The 22,623-nt window shown below is 37.0% G+C and overlaps 1 protein-coding gene across 1 annotated transcript; it reads right to left on the bottom strand.

Moving 5' to 3' along the window:
* Positions 1–312: 312 nt before the first annotated feature.
* On the bottom strand, positions 313–20,264 carry LOC113108532 (T-box transcription factor TBX15-like). The gene is made up of 8 exons (XM_026271711.1): positions 19,764–20,264; positions 15,534–15,741; positions 12,702–12,803; positions 9,935–10,106; positions 6,153–6,320; positions 5,465–5,529; positions 4,215–4,312; positions 313–1,322 (listed from the first exon to the last, which is right to left on the bottom strand). Exons 1-8 carry the CDS (start codon positions 19,963–19,965, stop codon positions 496–498), a joined length of 1,842 nt encoding a protein of 613 aa, XP_026127496.1. The 5' UTR covers positions 19,966–20,264; the 3' UTR covers positions 313–495.
* Positions 20,265–22,623: the final 2,359 nt, after the last annotated feature.

Genomic DNA, 22,623 nt, shown 5'->3' with positions numbered 1-22,623 from the left:
ACCTCTGAAAGAGTCAGTGAGCTGACAACATCCCATCACGACACCATGACAAGCATTATATATACTATCAACAATGAAAAAGTAATACTGTCAACACTTATTCGCTCACAGTTTTGAGGACAGTTTATTCATGTTCTGGCTGATGGCTCTTGTTCTTGTGGGATATTTAAGGGGCCATTATTGCTGTCATTATTGCACCAAATATGAATCCTCATCATAATCCATTTTCTAAAAATCAGAGCTCAGTTGATTTACTTCAGTTTTGCACATTGTTCACTTCAACTCCATTTTAGTCTGATGATTGATAAGGCATGTGTGTAATAAGTCCACACTGAACAGCTGGTGTCACCAACATCACAATGGCAAACTGCTCACGCCAATGTGTCAGACATTTTGAATAATAATACTCTGAAAACCCAGTAATGCTGAGCAAAAGACTGCAGCAGCTGTTCGTGCTTGGTGTTTTGATCTGTTTTTGGTTTATTTTCAATGGCTTCAAACCATGTGCATGGACATCTGTGAAGAGGAGCCATACTGGCGGCCATCACAGCTGCCAGCCCCCTGTTGGCTGCCGGCGGGGTTGCTGATCATGTGCATACTGTCCATGCCGCTGTTGGACAGGTACTGACGTTCGGCAAACGCTCCAGCGGAGGAAGAGGAGCACAGTAAGCCACCCTGAGGTTTCTCTGGGCTGGCCGCCAGGCGCGGTGAGGCCGGGAAGTTGTATCCATACAGGTTGTAGGGATTGTGAAGGGAAAAGGCATTATATGTGCTCTGCTGCACATGATGATGGCTCCCAGAGAACATGTGGGCGGAGGAGGGGGAGGACCCAGAGGAAGCCGATGACCCAGAGGCGGAGCTCGCCCCTGCCTGCATGACGTACTGCAGTTGGGACGCGGGAAAAGAGGCCAGCTGACTTCCATATGCATCCATCTTGCTTCCGCCGCTGCCGTTTCCAGCAGCCAATGAGGCGTGAGCCCCTCCCTGCATTCCTGCAGCAATGAGAGAGGAAGTCCTCTGAGGCAGGAAGGAATCGGAGGCCTGGGCAGAGGTTACAGCGCCTCCTGTGGTCTGGAGGCGACCGTAGGAGCCGTCGGCCAGTCCTCCGTAGCCCTGCAGGGCGGCCATGTTGCTCCTGGCACATGCAGGGTACTCAGACAAGCCCAGGTTACACAGCTGGCTCTCCCTGCAGCCCACATTGAAGGTGTTGGGCGCCAGATGGAAAGTAGGAGGGGAGCAGGAAGGGGAGAGGAGGTGCGTCGCACCGGAGGGAGATGGAGTGCCAGTGCTGGAAGTAGTGGGAGAGGTGCCAGTGCTCCCTCCTGAAAAACAGAGTCAGCAAACATTTAGAAACATCCAAACCCCAAAAGACACACTGTGGATACATGTTCCTACGCATGAAGAATAAGTGCACACACAAATGGAGAATGGTGAGACAGAGCCAGCTCTGAAAACATACACACTGTCCAACAATTACACCAAGAGCGTATCTCTTATTTCATCCTGTGGACCACGAGCAGTCACCATGGCTCCTTAGGGAGAGCACTTCATCTGGTTACAAGAGAGGCCTGTTCAAACTTGGCAAAAAGTGCCACCAATTAACCCATAATGGAGCGCTCATCTCCACAGTGCTATTCTACATTCTCCAAAAGTTGCTGAGCTTTCCTAAAGGGATTGACTAATGTCTTTCCAATCCTGTATGATTCTATTTCCTCTGTGAAACACAAAATAACATATTTTGAAATGTCAGTGGTTTTTGTACATACACAGAAAGTCAGTGGGGTCCAATTTTGGAACCCACTGTCTGTCACTGTATAGACAGAAACAGCTCTTCAAAATATATTTTTTGGAACAACATGAGGGTGAGTGAATGATGACAGAATTTTAAAGCGTTTTCTCTTAAGGTCTAAAACTATTGCTCTGTAATAAAAGGTTTAGAATTAAAATTATTAACAGTTGACCATTCTAAAAAACCACACTAACAGAACTGTAGTCCCCCCCCCCCCCCTATTTCTTAAACTTTTCAATCTGATATCCTGGGTAAGGAATTGAAATTTCAAGGATTCTCATTACATACTACCACTTTTTTTTTAGTAATTTAACAAAAATATTATATATATATATATATATATATATATATATATATATATATATATATATATATATATATATATATATATATATTATTTAGCAAGGATGCATTAAATTATTTTTAATCAAATTTATGTCTAATCAAAGAATTCTGAAAAAACTATAATGGTTTCCACAAAAATTATAATAAAAATATTTTTTTATTTTTATTTTGCTCAAATAAATGCTTCTTTAAAAAAATGGAGTATTGGAGTCCACATTTTTTAAAGTGTACATTTGTAAACCGCGGGTTAACGCTGTTCTTTGCAGATTTGCAGTGTCAGTATGATTTACTGGAACACATTATGCAGTCTGTTTAAAAATGTCTTGTCTCGCTCTTGCACAGTTTATATTCAAGTATGCTTTTCACAGTGTCAGTATATGAATAAAATGCTCTCTTCTTCACTCAAAAACATTTTCCGTCACTGACATTTTGACTTTTACTTCAACACAAAGTTCCTGTACCTATTTAAATAATGGCAATTACATTTTAAAACAGCTTTGTTTCACACTGTATGCATTTCCAAAATATGGGCTTACCTCTGTGTGAGACATTGGTTTGCATGGGTTTGAAAACACGTTTAAGGAGACAATAACCAGAGATAAAGCACAGTGTGAAAAGCCCATTACATGTCTTGTCAGCTACAACCATCTAAGGGATAATGTGACAAATGCTGAATGCAAATGTGGCTTGTGTTTCATAACAGGCAAGTCTGGTCAACAGAGCACTAGCCGTCTTCTCTCAGTATGACAGGCAGCATTTGGGCATATGTTCATAGAGGGAACAATTCACTGGCACATATGCACAGAAAATAAGTCAAACACTTGGAACTGAATGATAGCGGTGGGATATCTACCACATATTTCTTTATTAATGAGAAGTTGGCCAGCATTCAGTTTGTTGTTTTGAAAATCTAGTCTGCTCTGCGGCTCAGAATGGGAATTAAAGAAACTAAATAATTCAGAACTCTCTTGGCTGAGGCTTGGGCCAGCTCCATATGCATTCGATAATACAGCTGAGTTCTGGTTCGCTCAACGCGGTTCTGTTCTGTTGGCTGAGGGAAAGGAGACCTCACGGTGATGTCATGTTTTCCCCCTGTTGTCAGGCTGGGGTGAGAGCGGCTTCAGTGGTGCTTTGAGAACAACTAATTACTCCAATAGATCTGCATGTAGTTTTTGAGGGCAGTCAGTTTGGGCCTGCGAGGGCAGGGGCGGAGGGGGAGAACACAACGTTTTGTCAGCCGTGCGAGAACTTTAATTAACATTTAATCTGTTTCGTGAAGTTTTTGATGACAAACAGATGTCTACACAGACAAAATACCGTGCTCAGATTACTCTGACCTTATGACGGAGGGAAAAAGTAGTTACATCAACATTTGATAATCTGGGCCATAACATTAGCTATGAGTAAGAGACGGTTTTAGCAAAATTCACAAGAAGACTTTTCCTTTTGAATGACTCAATCTGTCATCATTTGTTCACCCTGATGCTGTTTCACAACAAATGCAAAGTACCATAAATGTACCATAAAAGTGGTCTATACATCTTGTGCGGTTCATGAAATCATATGATCACGTTGGTGGAAAAACAGACTGAAAAGTATTCATAATCTTTACCAGAAAATTGAATCAATGAGTTTAGTTTGAGAGCTAGATCTGTTTGATTAGTTAATGAATCAACGATTATTGAATAATTCATTGCATTTGCGAATAATTATTATATTTTGAATATTTGGATTTAAATGTATATTTCATTATTTAACTCATGATTTTTGGACTCTTTCTCACATAAAGCTATAATGTGGTTTAATTTTAGGGCTAACTGTTCCTTAAAGGGGTTGAAGAAGGGAAATAATATTTGATCTGTCTTACAGGCATACAGACAACCTCACTCTTGGACACAAAAACACAAGATTGTCCAACTTGTCCCACCCATTGCAGAGCTCCCTGCAGGCTTAGAGTCATTCATAAATCCACTGTGGTATGTGATTATTGTGGCCACACAGTAACTTTAAAAATGATTTATGAAGCAATATTTTGAAATCCAAAGCCTCCGTTCTCCAAGTTAAAAACATCTCTGCATACCTTGCTGTTTCTGCATGTTGGTGAAGTCTTCAAACGTCAGCGTCCTTACTGGAGGTCTCCAGAAAGCATACGTCTCCATTATTGCCTCCAACCCAGTCCTGCACGAGGGACAGTGACAGAGAAACCCGGGAAGAAGTGACGTGAGATGGCAGAGAAAACAGGTGAGCCAGTCAGATTATGCACATGAGGCAGCGGCAAAAAGGGAAAAAAAGAGGTGGGGAGTTTGAGGAAACTGGAGCCTGTAAAAAGGAGCAGGTTTTTACTGTGCACATAAATCTGGGTGATGTTTCATCTGTGCTCTGTACATGGCTCCCCTTCCTGTGTGATTTACTCCTCTTTGCATCGGCCCTCACCGCGCAGCTTAAGCGGCAGTAATTCTCAACTCCTTTCTGCTTGTTAGTGAGACGCTGTAATGACTCACTGATGCACTGGTCACCAAATGAAAGACTTGTATTTTCCTTTAATATAATACATCACTGATTGTGATTTACATTAAAATACTGATTTATAGCACAACTGATTCCACCGATCATCAAAAGCTAACATTACAACTTAATCTGCGGTGCGTAAACTGGGATGAGAAGGATCCAGTGCGTTAATGGAACTGTGGTTACTTTGTGACTGATCAACTGTTTTATAGTATGAAAAAGTCCTTTATTTGCATTAGTTTTATAAGGATATATGTGTGAGGCCAAGAGCATTTTCTATTTATATATCTTACTCCTGAATAATCTTTTCATCTCTATTTTTCTGCAATGAAAATCTAACACTAGTTCATAAATCAGGCGGTCTATTGTTTGTAAAATGAAAAAAGATGTCTCAAATATCTTTGGCGATAATACTCTCCATATGGAAGGCTGCTTTCATGTGCTGAGGGCCTGTCTCAGACTTTCTCGCAGTATATGGCCGTTCTGACTCGCATCTTATAGAGACGAATGAAGTGCACGGAAATACAGCGAGAGGGAAAGAAAGGTTTCCCTCAAGATTGAGGGAAAGGAGTTAGAAAAAGCGAGAAAAGGAAAGAGAGGCATTTTTCTTTCTGCTGCCCTCAATCAGGCTGCTTTATCGCAGATCGACTAGGCTTTCTTGGCAGCCGAACGAGGGGAGTGATTTTAATGTTGCGGGACGTGGGATTAGGAGGGATCTCCTGGGGTTCATATCCATTTGAAAGGCCACTGCCGAGATATGTGTGTATTTGTGCACACAGCATGGACAATACGGAGCAAGGGTAAGATTTCCTGAAAATCTACCTGTTTCTCCCTGAGTCCCGGAATCCTTTGGCAAATGGGTTGCGGTCGATCTTTAGACGGGTAATCTGTTACAAGAGAAGAAGTCCAAAACAGACTCATTTAATAATATTCTGACATATTCAGACACTTTCATCATATCACTTTAATATTAAACATAACAAAATGCCTTTTTGTGGGTATAATATATATATATATACACGTGTGTGTGTGTGTGTGTGCGTGTGTGTGTGTGTGTGTGTGTGTGCGTGTGTGTGTGTGTGTGTACATGATAATTTTGATCTATTTTTATATTTGGATTAGCTATTGCTCTTATAAAGTTCATCTTTAAAAATAACTAATGATGTATAATTTACACTGCAAAAGTGATTTTTGGCAAAAATCTAAATGACTTTCCATTTTTCATACTGAATGTTATACTTCTTTAATGTCTTAATTTGCTTGTATAATATAAAACAACTGATTTTAGTTTTTAGTGTTTGTCATTAAAATGTAGACAAAATGTAGTATAGAATTTTTATATCGACCATTTATCATTTATCAGCCATTACATTACAGAGAAGAAAAAAAAACGTCTGAAATTTTAGTGCATTCCTAGTTGTATATGAAAATATCATATTCAGACCCTTTCATGTATTCTGACTCATTAACACCTGAGCTATGTGCTGTACACTGACAGTCAGTAATGGACCTGTTGGTTCTGGTAGGCTGTGACCGTGGTGAAGACGGTCTCTGGGAAGCTGAACGTCTTTACTCCTTCCCCAGTAGGAACAGGTTTGGTTGGAGAGAGCTCGCTGCTGAAGTCTTTCCGGATCACATGGACACGGGGCTGATATTTGTGCATCGAGTGCAGGATGATCTAGAAATAAAGAAAGTCATATGATCAGCTACTCCACAGCAATCACAAGAGCACATTTCTGCAGCTGTATGGATGAAGTATCTGTGGAATAATGAGGCTGTGAATATCAAAGCCGCTAGGTCCAATACGAGAACATGCTGTATCACAGTGTGTACACATGTTGATGAGATATGAATCAGGCCGACTCGAGGGCGAGTATCTCACACCAATGTGTTGGCGTCAGAGCATAGAGGCTGTAGCCTTCCCTCCGGCCCTTGGTCTGTTTCTAATTACTCCCAGTGTCAGTGTGCGTCTCCTGGGTCCACCGCAACTGAGGAGGTCAGGCAAAAGAAGAGAGGCCTTTGCAAAACAGCTTGATGACAGTAAATTTAATATTCCAGCTCCTATCCAATCTAAATGCAGAGCCCAGGAGAGCCCAGTGCTGCCTAAGGCCACACAACACCAGCTCAATGCAGACCAACTGCAGAGAGGAAGTGTTCAAAGCCACACTGCTGTAATTCCACAGATCCGAGATACTAAGGATTCAGAACATTGTCTGGGGCCAAAAAGGAATTTGCAGGTGATATCTGAGCACAAAAAAGGAACGTTATGAGTGCAAAAGATACACTATAACACTGAAACACACAACTTACCAAAGCTGTTAATGTTAATATAAATTGAAGAAGTTACTTGATATATAATTTACATATATAATATATATTTAAAATGTGTTACTTCTGAAATGTATAGATGCATACATACAGTAGATATTATATATTTATGTATAAATAATTTGTGTGTGTTTGTATGTGTGTGTGTGTGTATGTATGTATGTATGTATGTATGTATGTATGTATGTATGTATGTATGTATGTATGTATGTATGTATGTATGTATGTATGTATGTATGTATATATATATATATATATATATATATATATATATATATATATATATAATATATATATATAACACATTTAAAATTCTAATATTGGAATAGAAGCATCCACATAATTATATACCAGTAATTTTTCAGTTGTCTTGATTCATTTGTCAATTGTTATGAAACTGCAATCGAAATGATTTCTTGTCAGAAGGAGGAACGAGAGGTTTGTATATTTCACGACGGCGAGGTCCCACACAGGACGTTCCAGGGTTAACTTCAATTCCGGCCCTCGCTCGCACTCCAGGCGAACAAAAAATAAAGTCTCTTTTTACGAGGCTGTGGTATAAGAAAAGTCCCCTCTCCTCTTCCTGAAAAAACACCAGCCTGCTGCAGTTGTAACACCCATATGTTATTACATTTGTCAGAATAGTCGAGTGATAGGATCAGTGACTCGAGTCAAAACAGCCCCATATGCAGAGGAGATGCCAGCAGAGCAGCAAAGTTCGCAGACGTGGCCTAAGGCAACTATTTTACCCACACCAACCTTGCATCTAAAATACTGATGCACTGTATCTTTCTGTAAAGAATACGCAGCCTGTCATGTGCAATTACTCTATACTCCCTGCCCTCAGTCCAACAGCACTATTCTTCTGGCCATAGACTATGTACAATTAAAAACGAATAGCCACATTAATCAAACAATATTATTGCTCTGTTTCTTACAAAAAAATACATTTAAAAACATTTGTTTAACTTAATTAAATTGAGTCAAACTTTTACATGCAGTAAACAATTAAGTTAGAATGTATTTGATTAGGTTTGTTATACATATGTAAAAATATTTAGTCAGAATTAAACATTATTCATGTTGCGTTAACTATTTTTAACCAGTTTACTTTTTTGTTGTTGAATATATACTATTAAATGTGAAGGAAGCTATGGGGACGGCATTCTTGCACACACAAAAAGTTTTCTCAAATCAGGATTTTTAACTCATACACTGTGACACTCAACAACCACATATTTAAAGCTAGCATTACATTATTTATAACTTAATAGGGCAACCAACACAACACCACCAATACTAATAACAGTTTAATCATGGAATTAATATTTGGTGAGAATTATTCATGCTACAGCGCTTGATGTGAATTCGAGATCACTTCTGGTTGTGGTCAATGAAAATTTATAATGTAGTCCTAACTGGGCTGAGTAATTTCCATTTTACATTTTAAAACTGATTACATTCAATTAAATGAAGAATTACGTTAGCTTAGAAACCCCAAGAAAAAAAAAACTACACTGCAAAACAATCACTTATCTGAATGCACATCTATCGTATGTTAACAGAAGGATTGAGTTTGAATAATATCTGCCAACTGGGTTTTGTGAGGTCTATATCAATACATGCATACTATCACTTATAATATATCAACTATATATCAACTTATTAATTTTATTTTTACATTTAAACACTGGTTTTTCATAAAGAACGAACAGTCAAGCTCAAAACATGAGAAAACATTGAAAGAAAACATGAGGGCTAAGCCTTTAAAACCATACTGAGCAAATTAAGCACATTTTTCTTGTGGGTCTCATTATTCTGGACAGAGCGGGATGTATCACCCCATTTCTCACTGTCACTGAACAATACATAACCATGACAACCTAACAAAGTGTGCTGGGGATGAGAGTGTCTTCTGATGGTCTGGTAATAAAATCATCCCTGTGCACTCACTCCTGTAGTACAATGCCTCAGACCAGAGCCAGGCACAAGAAAGTCGCACTCCAGCAGTGACACAAAAGCCAAAGTTTCGAAGAACATACTTGAAAACAATTCATATATGTCGGAGGGGGGAAATGCATGTATTTCCAAACAATAACATGTGCATACATTCCATATGTGTTCAGCTGTATTCAGCACAGACGCATTGGGAATATCAGTCAAGAACAATAAAATCAATCTTTTTCCAGTTTTGCCAGTTCTTCAGAGAATACACTGAATAATGATTTTCTTGCTTGAGAGAATATACAGATGTCTTTTGGGGAGATGGGGGGTTGTAATCAACTAGAGTTTTATGAATACAGTGATGTGGATAAGCAGGTCTATGCAACATCTCCTCACTCAAATGCATACATTTAATGAGCAAATATAGCAATATATATATATATATATATATATATATATATATATATATATATATATTTGTAGTATAATGTGTTGGTGGCTTTTACTTTATATTATTAATCAAAAATATAATCTGAGGTTGTATGATTTTAAAGTATCTTGAACTCATCAAACATTTTTTTTTTACTTTTATTAAACAAATGTGAAATATTGTTACAGTTTAAAATAATATATTTTAAAATGTAATTTATTCCTTTTATTAATTTTCAGCAGTCATTATTCATAGTCTTCAGTGTCACATTATATTTCAGAAATCATTCTAATATGCTGATTTGGTGCTCAAGAAACATTTCTTATTATCAATGTTGAAAACCATGATACATATTTTTCTCGATTGTCTGATGAATAGAAAGTTCAAAAGAATAACATTTATTTTAAATATAAATCCTAATAAATGTATTTATAGTCACATTTCATCAATTTAATCTGTAAGATATTAAGCGGTGAATAAAGTATTCAATTCTTTAAAAAATAATTAAATACAATTGAGCTTTTGAACGCTAGGGTATGTATATACAATGACATCAGCATTACGTTAACTGTAATTAAGTGTGCACTCACATGGCCTTGATCATCCAGCTCGTTATTGGTGAGTTTGAGTTTGTCAAAGCTGATCACTTGTCTCATCCAGGTGTCTCCTGAAGCCAGTGAATCCGGGTGGATGTAGGCCCTGGGCGGCACTGGCGAATCCGCGTTTCCTGCCACCATCCACTTAGAGCTGTGATACACATACCTGCAAAAATGAGCATATAATTGCCATGATGCTCTGTTCCGGTGGCCTATGAGTCAATGTTGTTAACAATACCAAAAATTACTCATGCACTCATACATCCAACTTCTGATTGTTCAAAACACTTCTAACAGACCATGCAAATTCAAGATAAACTAAATATCCTATTGAAGTTAATTTTTCAGACTATTGTAAAATACTAACCCATGCTAAAGTATGTTTACATGAACATAATTAATGGAAAGCATTGAAAAGGTTCTGATACATGTGGGCACTGCTAAAGAGCTGTTTGCAGGGCATTTCCAGCTGGATGCCTTTAGTTCTGGCCATGCGCACAGTTGAAAGTGCTTAACTGCGACGCCTCTGCCAAAGTCATCATCCAGCTCTCAAACATGAACTAAATTCTCATTTGGCCCCTTTTGTTATTGCTTGGCAGCATTAAACATCCTCCGTGTCTGTCTTATTCTCTCCCAGAGCACCCCACTACTGCGCACATGAATGTGCATGCCATGCATTTGTATTCATGCACTTTCATCTGTTGATCTAAAGTTAAATAGATAAAGGCCATTTTCATCCATACAAAATGTGTGCTTTAACAAAACACTCACACGTTGTTCGTCCTATGCACACATGCGCATATAGTGCCAGGCATTTTTGTAATTTCCTGTTTGGAGTCCTGTTTAGGGTTATGCTCTATGTAGCAGGGAAAGTGTTAAAGAAAAGGGAAACCTAAGACCAAAAAGGACTGGAAATTTGATTAGCCCTCTTTCATCTTTCATAAATCTGCCATCTGGCACTAGCACAATCAATAAAGATCCAACTTTATGTGACACCTTTTTGGACAGATGGTGGAGCGACTGCCCAATAGAGTCCAGCAATATTTAGCACATGTGGTACACTGTATGCAAAAGCATTTACATAAATTTAGATGAAGAAAAAAAGACATTAATGAGGTTATTATAATTGTAAGAACCCTTTAGACTAATGCAGAAACAAAAGAGGAAGATTTTTTTCTGCACAGTTCAGAAATGCTTGTGCGCTTTCTTATGCACATGACACAGCAGCAAATAGACCAAGTTATATATTTGGTTACTTTACTGACAGAGTAAGTGATACTCTGAAGTGTGGATCAGAGCATGTGCACTGCGTTTACATCAAGTTGAGTTAGCACCATGTGCGTTTATTGTTTGGAAAAAAAGACGGAAGAGGAAAAAGACGGGCATGCCTGAAGTTGACAGCTGGACAAAGAAAAAAAAAATAAGAGACAAACAGGGCAACACCTAGACGGAGAAAAGTAAAAGGAGGAAAAGCAGCTAGCGCACACAGGATATTTGTGAATGCATTAGCTAGAGAGCGCCTGCAAGAGAAATCTGAAAATCTGAGCCGCTCTGTATTTTCCTACTTCTTCTCTCAGATATAGGCCATACCAAATAGCCACATTAAAGAGCAAAGTAATTCAAGTAACACGTAAAGAAAGATTTAACAAGTCTAGTATAAACTCTATGTCCCTTGAAAAGGGCAGTGCGCCTAAGTAAAGTGAGTAAATTCCAATAAAGGCTGCGTTTCCAGACCCGAGCCCTCGAGACACATGAGGCATTCCAGTGACAGCTCTTTGCTCCGTTTGCAAAGCCTTGTGGTAAATTCCCCAGCCAGGAAGAAAATCCTATTTAATTTTACAAGATCTTTTGGCTTCTAAAATCCTCCATGATATTTGGGGGCTCTAAATGGTTGTCTTCAAGGCCAATCCTCGAATGGCTGTGGTTTTATTTTCAGTAAATGCATACATTAATCTAAATATAATTGAACAGGAGGATTATTGCGCTGTCCACTTAAGGGTCACAGTGTAATTAATACAGTAACATCCACAATGTTTCTTGTGTTTATTTAAAAAAACAAAATAAGGAAACTATGAGAACATTTTGGGGTTGCTGCGTAAACTGTAGCATACTTTTAAAGTTTTGAAAAACAGAAACACATTTTATTTAAATGTGTTTCACTGATGTATGACTAATGAAAAATATATCCTCCGTTTGCTTCTAATCCCCTGAAACAGAGTACAGATTTCAACCGTTTCCAGTTCTGTTCTCAGACATCAGCGTGTGGGACTAAAGCATAAACACAACTCAAATAGTTTCACTGAATACAAACAAAAATCAGATGCGTCTCTAGTTGAGTTAAACAATACTATGTTGGTCATTAGGTCTTTATTAATTACTTTTAAATACAAATCAACTTAATTTGGGAATACTTTACAAGTTTGTAACAAGGCACATGTAATTATGGATAGGACAAGTGCACTATTGCAATCCATACACGCAGGCTTTAACTGCATTCAAATAAAGCTTGTCTGTAAGCATGTGTGATGGAAAGTTGTCATGGTGAGAGCAAAATCACAGGGACACACTACACCACCTTCAATGCTGATACGGCAACTCTGTCAGGGTTGCCGTCAGTGTTGCTTATTCATGTAAATCTCCCACCCTATTTCAAGGGGGATCAGATTACTAGTTTATAGACAAATTTCCAGTTCATTTAGTTATTTTCTGCCTTTCTCACTGCATGCTAACCGCGCTACATACTCTCTGAAGCAGTGCTTACCTGTATCTCTTGTTGTCCACAGGTACAATGTCCATGGCGATGTAATACTGCTGATGTGGATCCAGTCCCACGATTTTAACTCTCATAGCAGGGAACATTCTCCTGCAACAGAACAGATTGTAATGGCATGTTTAACTAACAAGTCTAACAATGGAATTGACAAATATCGAAAGTGGATCTAAAAATGCTAAAAAAAGATAATAATAATACACAAAATGTAAATAAGGTGAATAAGAAGCCAATTAATTTAATTATTTAAATAAGAATAGTGTGTTACAGTGATGTCTGTAATATTAGATAAATACAACACTCGGACACCAAAATAAGCATACAAAATAAATTTAAAAATTATTTTCATCTATGAAAGTGTTAATATTGTCTTGTTGGCCATTAGAAAATAGTAGCAGGATATTTTGATCAACTACAATTAAAAGAAAAAGATATTTACAAAAAAAATATGAAAGCTAGAAAAGCAGAGTAGAATCAAAGAGCTAAAATAAAAATATCTATAAAATAGTTCAAACAAGCTAAAACTGAACAAAAGGGTCATATTTAAAAACGTGACTCGTGTCTAACGAGACATTTTTGGCTAATTCTTAATTTTACACTTCAAAAGCAACTTCTTTGTCTTTTCATTTAAACGTCATAAATCTCTTTGTTCATAATGAGAGGAAAGTGTCTGGTCTCTCACCGCACCCCCTACACCTCTAAATTTATAGGGTTATTATTAGCAGGGGCCTAAAATACACGCGGCTATTCATCCAGTCTCGCCTTAAAATCAGAGTAATTATTTCAGGACCTATTTTTTTTACAAAACATACAATTGAGGAGCCTATAGTATAAACTTGTTAAATAGTTTGGACACGAGTTACTTTGTTTGATGAATAGTTCTGGAGAAAACAAAACTGTTTATTGTTCCAACGAAAAATTGCTACATTGGGGATTTATTGCAGCAGCGCATAGAATCAGAAGAAAGAGTCTATTGATGATGAAAACATCATGTCGTGTAGGCCCAAGCAATAGCTAGGCTATTTATTGAGTGAACAATTTTAATAGTTTCAACAAACCTTTCTAATGCTAACTGTATCATTCAAAGTTAAATTTTTTAAGAAATAAAAATGGTTTCTTGTTGCTTTTTATTTTTGTGTTTATTCTAGCTATTCGTTACTGTTGTTTTTTCCTAAAACATTGTAAACGCTTTATTCTCCGTAATCTGAGGGGTAAATAACAAGGTGTGTCTATTTTTTCTTTCTAAGGTGACTTACCTAAGCCACAACATGGACTTCTAGCTATTAATAAACTCTACTGTTACAGCCATCCAGTGCAATCTGGGAGTATTATTAAGTAGAAGTTCACCCTGTGTTTTAAGACAAGGAATTACACCAATAAATGGAGACATGTTTTCATGTTGGTTTGATCATAAAGTGTAAAAACGGCACGGAAATACCTGGCAATCCCGCCGAGAAAAAAAGGGGCGAAAGGTCTTACTGTGAACTGTTTAGGTTAAGGTATATGCTCGGTTTGGGCTGTAATTGACGCCCAAAAGAGCAAGAAAACGAAAAGCATATTTCAAATGTATTAATTAGAAACAGTTGTTGTTGTCCTGTTATAAGGCTAAGTAGCAAAGTAGCCCTACCGTATTTCGCCATGTTGTGGTTTGTGATTAGGTACTTCTGCCCCCATGTGTAACACATTAGCGCCCACAAAACACAGTTTTCATGTTTTCAGTCCCCGTGCGCAGCCACATCCCTTTGCCAAACAATCGCCTGCCCTGAGATCATTTGCGCGTGTCAAAAAGAAAAAGAGAGTAGCCTATGCTACGTTATGATAAAAAGGAGGAACAAAAGATTTAAATAAATCAAATAACTAGAATTGAAATGTATTATTTGTTTAATCTTTAATGGTTTAATACATTTTCGAAAAAGCAACTGAACAATACGTCAATAGGTTTGCTTGTTTTTTTTAGACGTGGTGTAAACATCAAGCAAAAAAAAAAAAAGACCTAGGCTACTAAAAATACTTTCCTTACACCTTTATTTGAGTGAAAATAAAAATGTCTGTTCATATTTAAACAAACTAAAAGAGTCTTCAAATATGTTTTTAAGGTTAAAATTTGTAAATAGGCTATAGTTCATTTTGTGTCATGAATAGCCTTTCACAATCAAACTTATAAAAAGTAAATAAAAAATACGTGGTTTACAATAATAATAATAATAATAATAATAATAATACACTTAATTACCTTGACCCAAAGGTTCGTTTCACAGTTTTAATTTGACTGATAAGAAACAAAAAATGCCTTCAAGCATGTTGTTTATGCCACACTCATTTAAATCTAAATAGCCTATTCATCACATTTTTGTTTTATTAGTAATTTATTATTATTATTATTATTATTATCTATTATTAAAATAGATGTTGATAAAATATTATGCAAAATACTTTTACTTTAATACTTTTTAATACAAAATGCCACTGTCAATAATTCCAGCCGACTAATTAAACATTTATTGTATTTAAAACCATAAATTCAGAATCCAACAACATGTTCGTCAGGTAGAAGGTACATCCAAAGTAGTTCCGTTCATATTATTCAATATTTTTATAATAGTCGGACAAAAAAGGGAGCGCCATAGTGATCCAGCATTGTTTGTCATATCTTCAAGAGCTTTGGTTCCACGTTCCACAAGATCATGTTTGTTTAAATTTGGTTAAACATAGCTAAGACCTAGGCTATACCAGAAAATATTTTGAAATATGCTGCCACTGTCTGATCCAATATGTTGAACTTCTCCATACATTAGATTTTTTTGCATTTCATAAAAGGTTTACCTTCCTGCCTTTGTGATGATCATTTCTGTGCCGATGTCGTGGAAGCGTTTCCACAGGTCAGCGCACTGCAGCTCCACCTGGATCTCCTCCATGGAGGCTGAGGGCGAGGGGTCGCAGGCGGTGGGGGTCAGGTCCGCCGGGGAACCGAACGAGCACGATGTCCTCTCCGCCAGACCCTCGCCGTCGGAGCCCGGGCTGGCCTCTGAATCTACAACGAATAAGTAAAATCATTATTAACGCCGGCAGCACGAAGGAGGCCTCGGGAGGCCTGTTGACGATATTGAGCGGTAGAACCAGATCACCTGCAGCCGTAAAGAATAACGAATTGGATTCGCTCAGACTATCATGGATTGCAGCCTTTCAATGTTAAATGAAAAAATTCAGCAAAATAAATAAAGCGGAAAATCTGATTCACCTTGGCTCTAGAATATTTCTTAGTGTTTTCTGAAAATACATGGCGTGTGATGATTTTGGACACGGGTTAAAAGACTAATGAAATTATCCCCAACTGACTATAAATCGGCTGAAAAGTAGCCTAATCACCAAAAATAAAATTCACAAAACGAATAGAAGATAGTTGGTTATAAATTATATTTATAGCCTAAACGAAATTGCCAATAAAAACAGTTATTTCAAAGCTCTTTTTGATCTTTATGACCTCATTCTTGATTGATTTCATGTTTTGGGGAAACATAGCTGACAATCATGCAGAAAAAAAACATCCCTTTAAAATTAACTAATTTTTTGTGTAACGTTTTAAAACAAAATTATTATTAGAACTACCACATCAAACTCATTTGATTTACCATGTTAAGCCATGTTAGTATCCTAATAAGATTAAATACACAAGGAGAGATACGCTTTGTGAGGTCCTAGGCTAAATTAACTACACTGAAAACTCACAAGAAGTACATGTACTGTGGTTAAATTATCTACAGATTTTATTATTCAGGTGTCTACAAAACTTACAAAGGTTATTGAAATGAGCCGGATTGTTTTGTCGGTAGGCCTATGTCATTCAAATGATAAGCAGCAGAGACTGGCCAGCAGCCCTGGCCAAACCACCAGCACCCCGCGCACAGAACCCTCCGAGGCCCTAGAGCCCGAGACAGACTTTTCATCAACCTTATGAGAGATTCAATCAGCGTAATTACAGTAATGAAGCCCATCGTCTCTTTCACACGATCTCTCAGGCATGTCCTCAACTCCATCCAAACCCGTCTATGTGCTGTCGTTTCTGAACTGCTGTCACTGAGCCATTCCACAAGTCTATACCCTCTGCCAGAGTTACTACATAACACAACAGACTGCAGACTACCAGCGTCGGCTGAACACGTCAAACTATAACGGATCATTTCACAATAAGAGAGTGACAAATATAAAAACTTCACCTTTAACAAGGACAATGCTGACTAATCAGCCAACTGTCCTGGAGTTCATTTAGGTTACTTCGATCAAACGTGTTCTGTAATTTATGACTGCACAGTGAATGCGTAAAAATGGAGTCTGTGTCAATCTAATGTCTCGGAGTTCACACAATACAAAGCATTATGTGTAGGTTATTATATCCTAATAATACACTTCTTCAGCCCGTTGATACTGCAGCACACTACTTTCACATCAGCAAATTTATTTCTCCGTATAGAGCTTGAATTAGTTGTATATGACCTAATTTTTTCTTGGGACAGAGGCGAACTAAGCATGAAATTGCAGCGTAACTCAATCCACCAGGAACAGAACCACCTGTTTCCGCTGGACTTCCTTCAGTCTCATGTAAGAGGGAGGTAATAAAAATAAAGATTAAGACTCCTTTTAAAATGTACACATCTGTCGTCTTTCATTTTGACTCCGGCTCTCTGGGAATTATGCAAGCGAGGGGTAAAAATATGATGGTTTAAATGACACCGAAGGAACGCCATATACTAAACGCTTACTTAACATGAGAGCAGACTTTAGGAGTAGGCCTATTCACTAAATATTTATTGAAGAATTTGAAGGCGTCATTAATTATGTACAGAACTCAAATCATAGTTTTACTGATTTATTTTCATTAAACATCATAGACCAGACTCTTACTATTAATATTTGGTTTGTATCACACATAAAACCCTGTCCACGCTTTATCTAAAGTATGATTCAAGTAAATAGCGCATTACTGAATTTGATTATTTATTGCAAAACGTCTTACGAAAAGCACAATAAGCAAAGCTAAACTCATATGACATTGAACTGTCAGTGATGTGCTGAATAATACCTAGGCTAGCTAGGTCTATATAAAATATTATGTAAAAATGTATTATATTATATGGATATTACTTCTAATTTATAAAGTTTTACGATTTACAATAAAAAAATATAAAAGCCTGTTGTTGATTTGCGCCTTACCTGCTTTGCTAAAACGCCTACGTCTATGAGACCTTGAAATGCATTTAATAATAAAATAGGCTAAATAAAATAAAGTTTATAGGCTAGTTAAATATTTTTCTCTGTAATTGAATCAAGATGGGATCTACGTAGAACTCTAGATCCTGTTGTTCAAAGTTGTAGAAATGTTTCCATTTGTGTTCACCCAAAAGGAAGCAGAAAACTGACTCAAATCCAGAATCGAGTCATCCTTGTCTGAGTATATCAGCCTCTGAGAGATGAGAAGTCTATCTGTGGGCATGCACTTGGGACAAGATAACAAGATTAATTTAAATTATTTAGATTAATTTAAATTATTGCGCCGCTTAATTAAATGACACAATCCAGTGTTATCTTTTTTGGGGGTCGTGTAGCAAAAAATATGTTCTGGAATCTGTTTGGCCATGAGAACATGAACATTGCGCAGTTAAGTTAAAATGCTTTGTTAAATAATTCATATATTTTATTTAAAATGCATAGATGACCTGGACTTACCATCCAGCCTGTATAGGCTAAGTGTCATTATATTACAGAATAGCTACCTAAAGGAAGGCTTATTATAGACCTACTTGGGATTTCCGTTTAATTGCAACAGTGGTTTACAGTTCGACGTGAAAAAATGACGTTTCATTATTTCTGCTGTTATTGTTGGTTTAGTACGAATACAGTCTGTTATCTGTGCACATGGAGGCCTGCTGTGACCTGTTGGCCCAAAATGAGGAATCTCAAAGAAATCAAATCAAATATTGTTTATTATTTAAAAGTAACGTACTAAAAGCTGTCTGTCAGTTTTCCTTTTTAAAAATATAAAATTATAATTTTTGTTATAAGCATAGGCCTACTCACCTGTCGCAATTGTCGTCCGCGTCTGAAAAATGGTGCTCCTCGGTTTCAGAATTGCCGAACTAACTTTGGTCTATCTGTGCTCACTATTATTTTTTTAAAATGAGGCGAATAGTCAATCCAACGTCAATAGGGGGCTATATCAGAATATGTACAGAATGATCAGTCAGCAGCCTGTTGTGTGGGACTTAATGGTCTGTCTAATGGCAAATGCTTCTGAAGCGAGACTAATGAAGTGATGACTAACGTTGCAACAGTTGAACTACAGCGATGAAACCAAGAAACACACACACACACACACACATGTGCGCGAGCGCCTGCAAGCGTGAACTCACAAGAGCGCTTATCTTTTTAGGCGATCTGACGGGCATAACAGGCACAAACTGACACCTACATGGAATAATTTAAAAACTGATCGTTCATATGTCCAAATAATTTGTATAAAGGCATATTCTTCTTTTGCCCTAATAATACACAAGAGCAAGATTTGACCGTATGGATTAGGCTACCCTAAATTTAACCCACCACTACATTTGTATTAATTAACTTGCTTCTAGTCGGAATTAAAACACCGTTCCTTTTCTTGATGAATAAATCACGAGTTGAAGATGTTCTATTGTAGAAGGGAATTTTGTAGTTTAAAATGAAAGCTGTGGTTTTCCAACACTAGCCCATTTGTCTGTCATGAATTATTGTAGCCTACTTGAAGACTTTCTTTTGGATTTCTTTAAAAAAAACATGACATTGAATTTACATTTCACCAAAATAACATCATAGCTTTAACTAGTTTGTGCAAAGTAATTTAACAATAAAAATATAATTTATAATATTGCTTTAGTGAATTAAAGTGACATTTGGGCTCACTGCATAGGCCTATAGCTGAAACATTTTATTCCAGGGTTAAACTGTAATCTGCAAATGCGGTCAAATGTTATATGGGATGTTAACATGGCAGTTCAGTTTGCCATGTAACCACGCACTAACCCGGGTCGATGTCCAGACAATTAGCAGGATCCTCGCCGTCTCCCAATTGTCCGTTGCTCGCGAGGTTCTCCATAGACAGCTCCAGTTCCTTTTCTTCCCAGCCCCGGAGCTTCCGCTTCTTGTTTGTCCCGATCAGGGCTTCAACCGAAAAGGCGTGCGCTCGTGAACTCAGAGCAGCAGCGGATCGTCTCCTGTCACTCATCTCTCCCACTGCAAATCCAACGGAGAAGAAATAGAAACTCCGTCCAGGCGGCAGGCGCAGGAATGCCGCTCACGCAAAATGTTTATAACGGGTGGATTTAGGTCTCCGGTGACGACGGTAATCCAAACCCAAGTCTAATTTATGCCCTTTAAAGGCTTAAAAATAAAAGAACCCATTCCCAACGAAGATACTTTGGCTCAATACCTTGTCCGAGAAGATAGTTTGTTAATATATCTCGATGTTTTGAGTCTCCGTCCAACTTCTCCACGTCTCTTTTTCTGTCGTCGAGTCCTCTCTGATTGATATTCACTTCTGGAAAACTTTTTTCGAAGCGTTAGGGGCAACCCTCTCAGTGTTTGTCAAGTCCAGCACGACCAATGGGAAGCGCAGGAAGGGAAAGAGCCAAAATATGTCGTCCAATGGAAGAAGAGGGAAATCACAAGCATGGTGGAGAAACTAAGCTGGAATTTGGAGATGGCCATCTTACAGTGAATTAACCTCGTTTGATTTAACAAGCAGATAAAGTTGCTATCTGTTCGGAAAACATTTGGTTATGTTCCTTTGGCGAAAAAATCTATCCGCTGTTAGTTCGTATCATTAGCTAGGCTACGCTAAATATTTTTTAAACAATATTTTACTTACAATATTACGTTTTTGTCATACGTCCCGGTGGGTCATTTGAAAATTAAGCAACCTATTTGACCTTTAAAAGTGCTGCTTAACAATTAGCACGCGTAAAATTTCTATTTTCCTTTTTTTTTTCGTAAATGACATGTCTGGTTAAACTGCATTTTCCGTTTTGACTAAAGCCTATTTGGTTAATATCAAAGTTGATAAATAGGCTACCACAAGAAAGCTACACCTTCTGGTCTAAGACTTTATAGGTGCTTTTCATATAGCTTTCCCTTAAAGATTTATTGTACTTCACAAAACTGAATCCAACCGTTTTTATTATGCCTTTGCATAATAAAACATCATTACATTGTGTCGCCTTTATGATAAGCAACGAGACTACTTTGTTAAAAACAAATGTTACATTTCACTGTAATCAAAGTAAGTGAATGCATGTGTAGGCTTTCTATGAAATTTGCAGAGGAATACTGTTGTAAGCTTCATATAAAAGTGTCAAGAGCTTATTAACACGAGTTCTGTTGCCTCCCGGAATCTGTTGTTGGTTCAAATTGGAATAAAATTGGAAAACTGAAGTTTTATCTTCGCAGTGTAGACTGATAACGTAAAGCAATAGGATAAATGGCACGTTAAAATGAGAATCTTTATAAAAAATAAATAGGGTATTAAATCATACTAATTGTTTCACGCTTTTTAATCAAGATTATTACCAAACAATCATATTACTTTAGCCTAATGATATTAAATATTAGGCTACTAAAACGTAAGTGCTCAAACAATGACTATGCTAAATTGATTAATATTAAGCTTATTTATAATGTTTTGCTTATTGTGTGGAAACAAAAACAACGAACAATAATTAAAGTTTAATTAACGGTAAATAGCAAAATAATAAAAATAATGAAATAACAAACTCTAAAGCCGATTTAATAAAAGTACATTCAGCATTAAAAACAAGTTAATAGCCTAACTATTTAATATAACGTAAATAAATATTTAAAAATAAAATGTCAAATTAAGACACGTAAAACTACTAGTACAGATAAATTATAGAGCAATTTAGAAGAAATGTACTATAGCCTACATGTTCTGCAAAGAAACTTACAAAAAGGCTTTCGATGTCTAGGCTTTGATTCCTTACGAGTGGCTGATGTTGCCTAATAAAATGCAGAAATTCATATGTGGAGCCTCCATCTATTAAAGTATAAACCCTGTTTGAGGCTTTTCCTGTAAGTGATTTAGATATTTATCTTTTATTACTTTCATTATTTTAATTACACTTTATTATTTTATATAATTAATTTTTTTATCAAATATAGCCTACGTCGTTGAAGCGTAGACTACTGACATATAATTTACTAATTAGCTGATTTACTCTGCAGATTATTTAATTTAACCCGTTTTTATCTGTGAAATCCTGATTTCACTTCGAAACGGTAAATCCTTTTTAATTGTTTAGTTTTCAATGATAGCAATTATATTTCCTTGGAGAGTGATTTTAATCGGCAGACTAGCTGGTGAATAGTTCTTACCGTGCGTTCTTCTGAAAACGGATTATTTTCCTTTTCCATAATTTATTTAGGATATTGTATTGTCTACTGATTTATTATTGAAGATGCTATTAATTAACTGAAATAAAGTGTGGATAAAATAGTTTGGCTACACGCAGTCCTGTTTTGAATGCCTCACCAACAATAAATAGGCTAAATAAATAAACAAGCATTGTTTTAAGGCTAATTATAAAAGGACCGTCAAAAAGATCGTCTATTCTTGGAAAGTCATATTATACGGACTCTCTTTTATTCTCGCCGAATTAACGTTTCCCAAACACACGGGATCCTTTTCCCAAGGAAATGTTAATTAAGTCGGTTTGACAGCAGTTCCATTTCTTAGTCGCTGAATGTAATATATTTTGATGATTATTAACGCATAATTAGAGAAAAAAGGCTGACCCCTGCCCTAAAAAAAAAAACAGCTCAAGGGCTCACAACATTCACATCACATGAACCATTACCCAACTAACTCAAC

Source organism: Carassius auratus, chromosome 9 (assembly GCF_003368295.1).
Source record: "Carassius auratus strain Wakin chromosome 9, ASM336829v1, whole genome shotgun sequence".
Lineage (NCBI taxonomy): Eukaryota > Metazoa > Chordata > Actinopteri > Cypriniformes > Cyprinidae > Carassius > Carassius auratus.
This window is presented reverse-complemented; position numbering and strand designations above follow the sequence as displayed.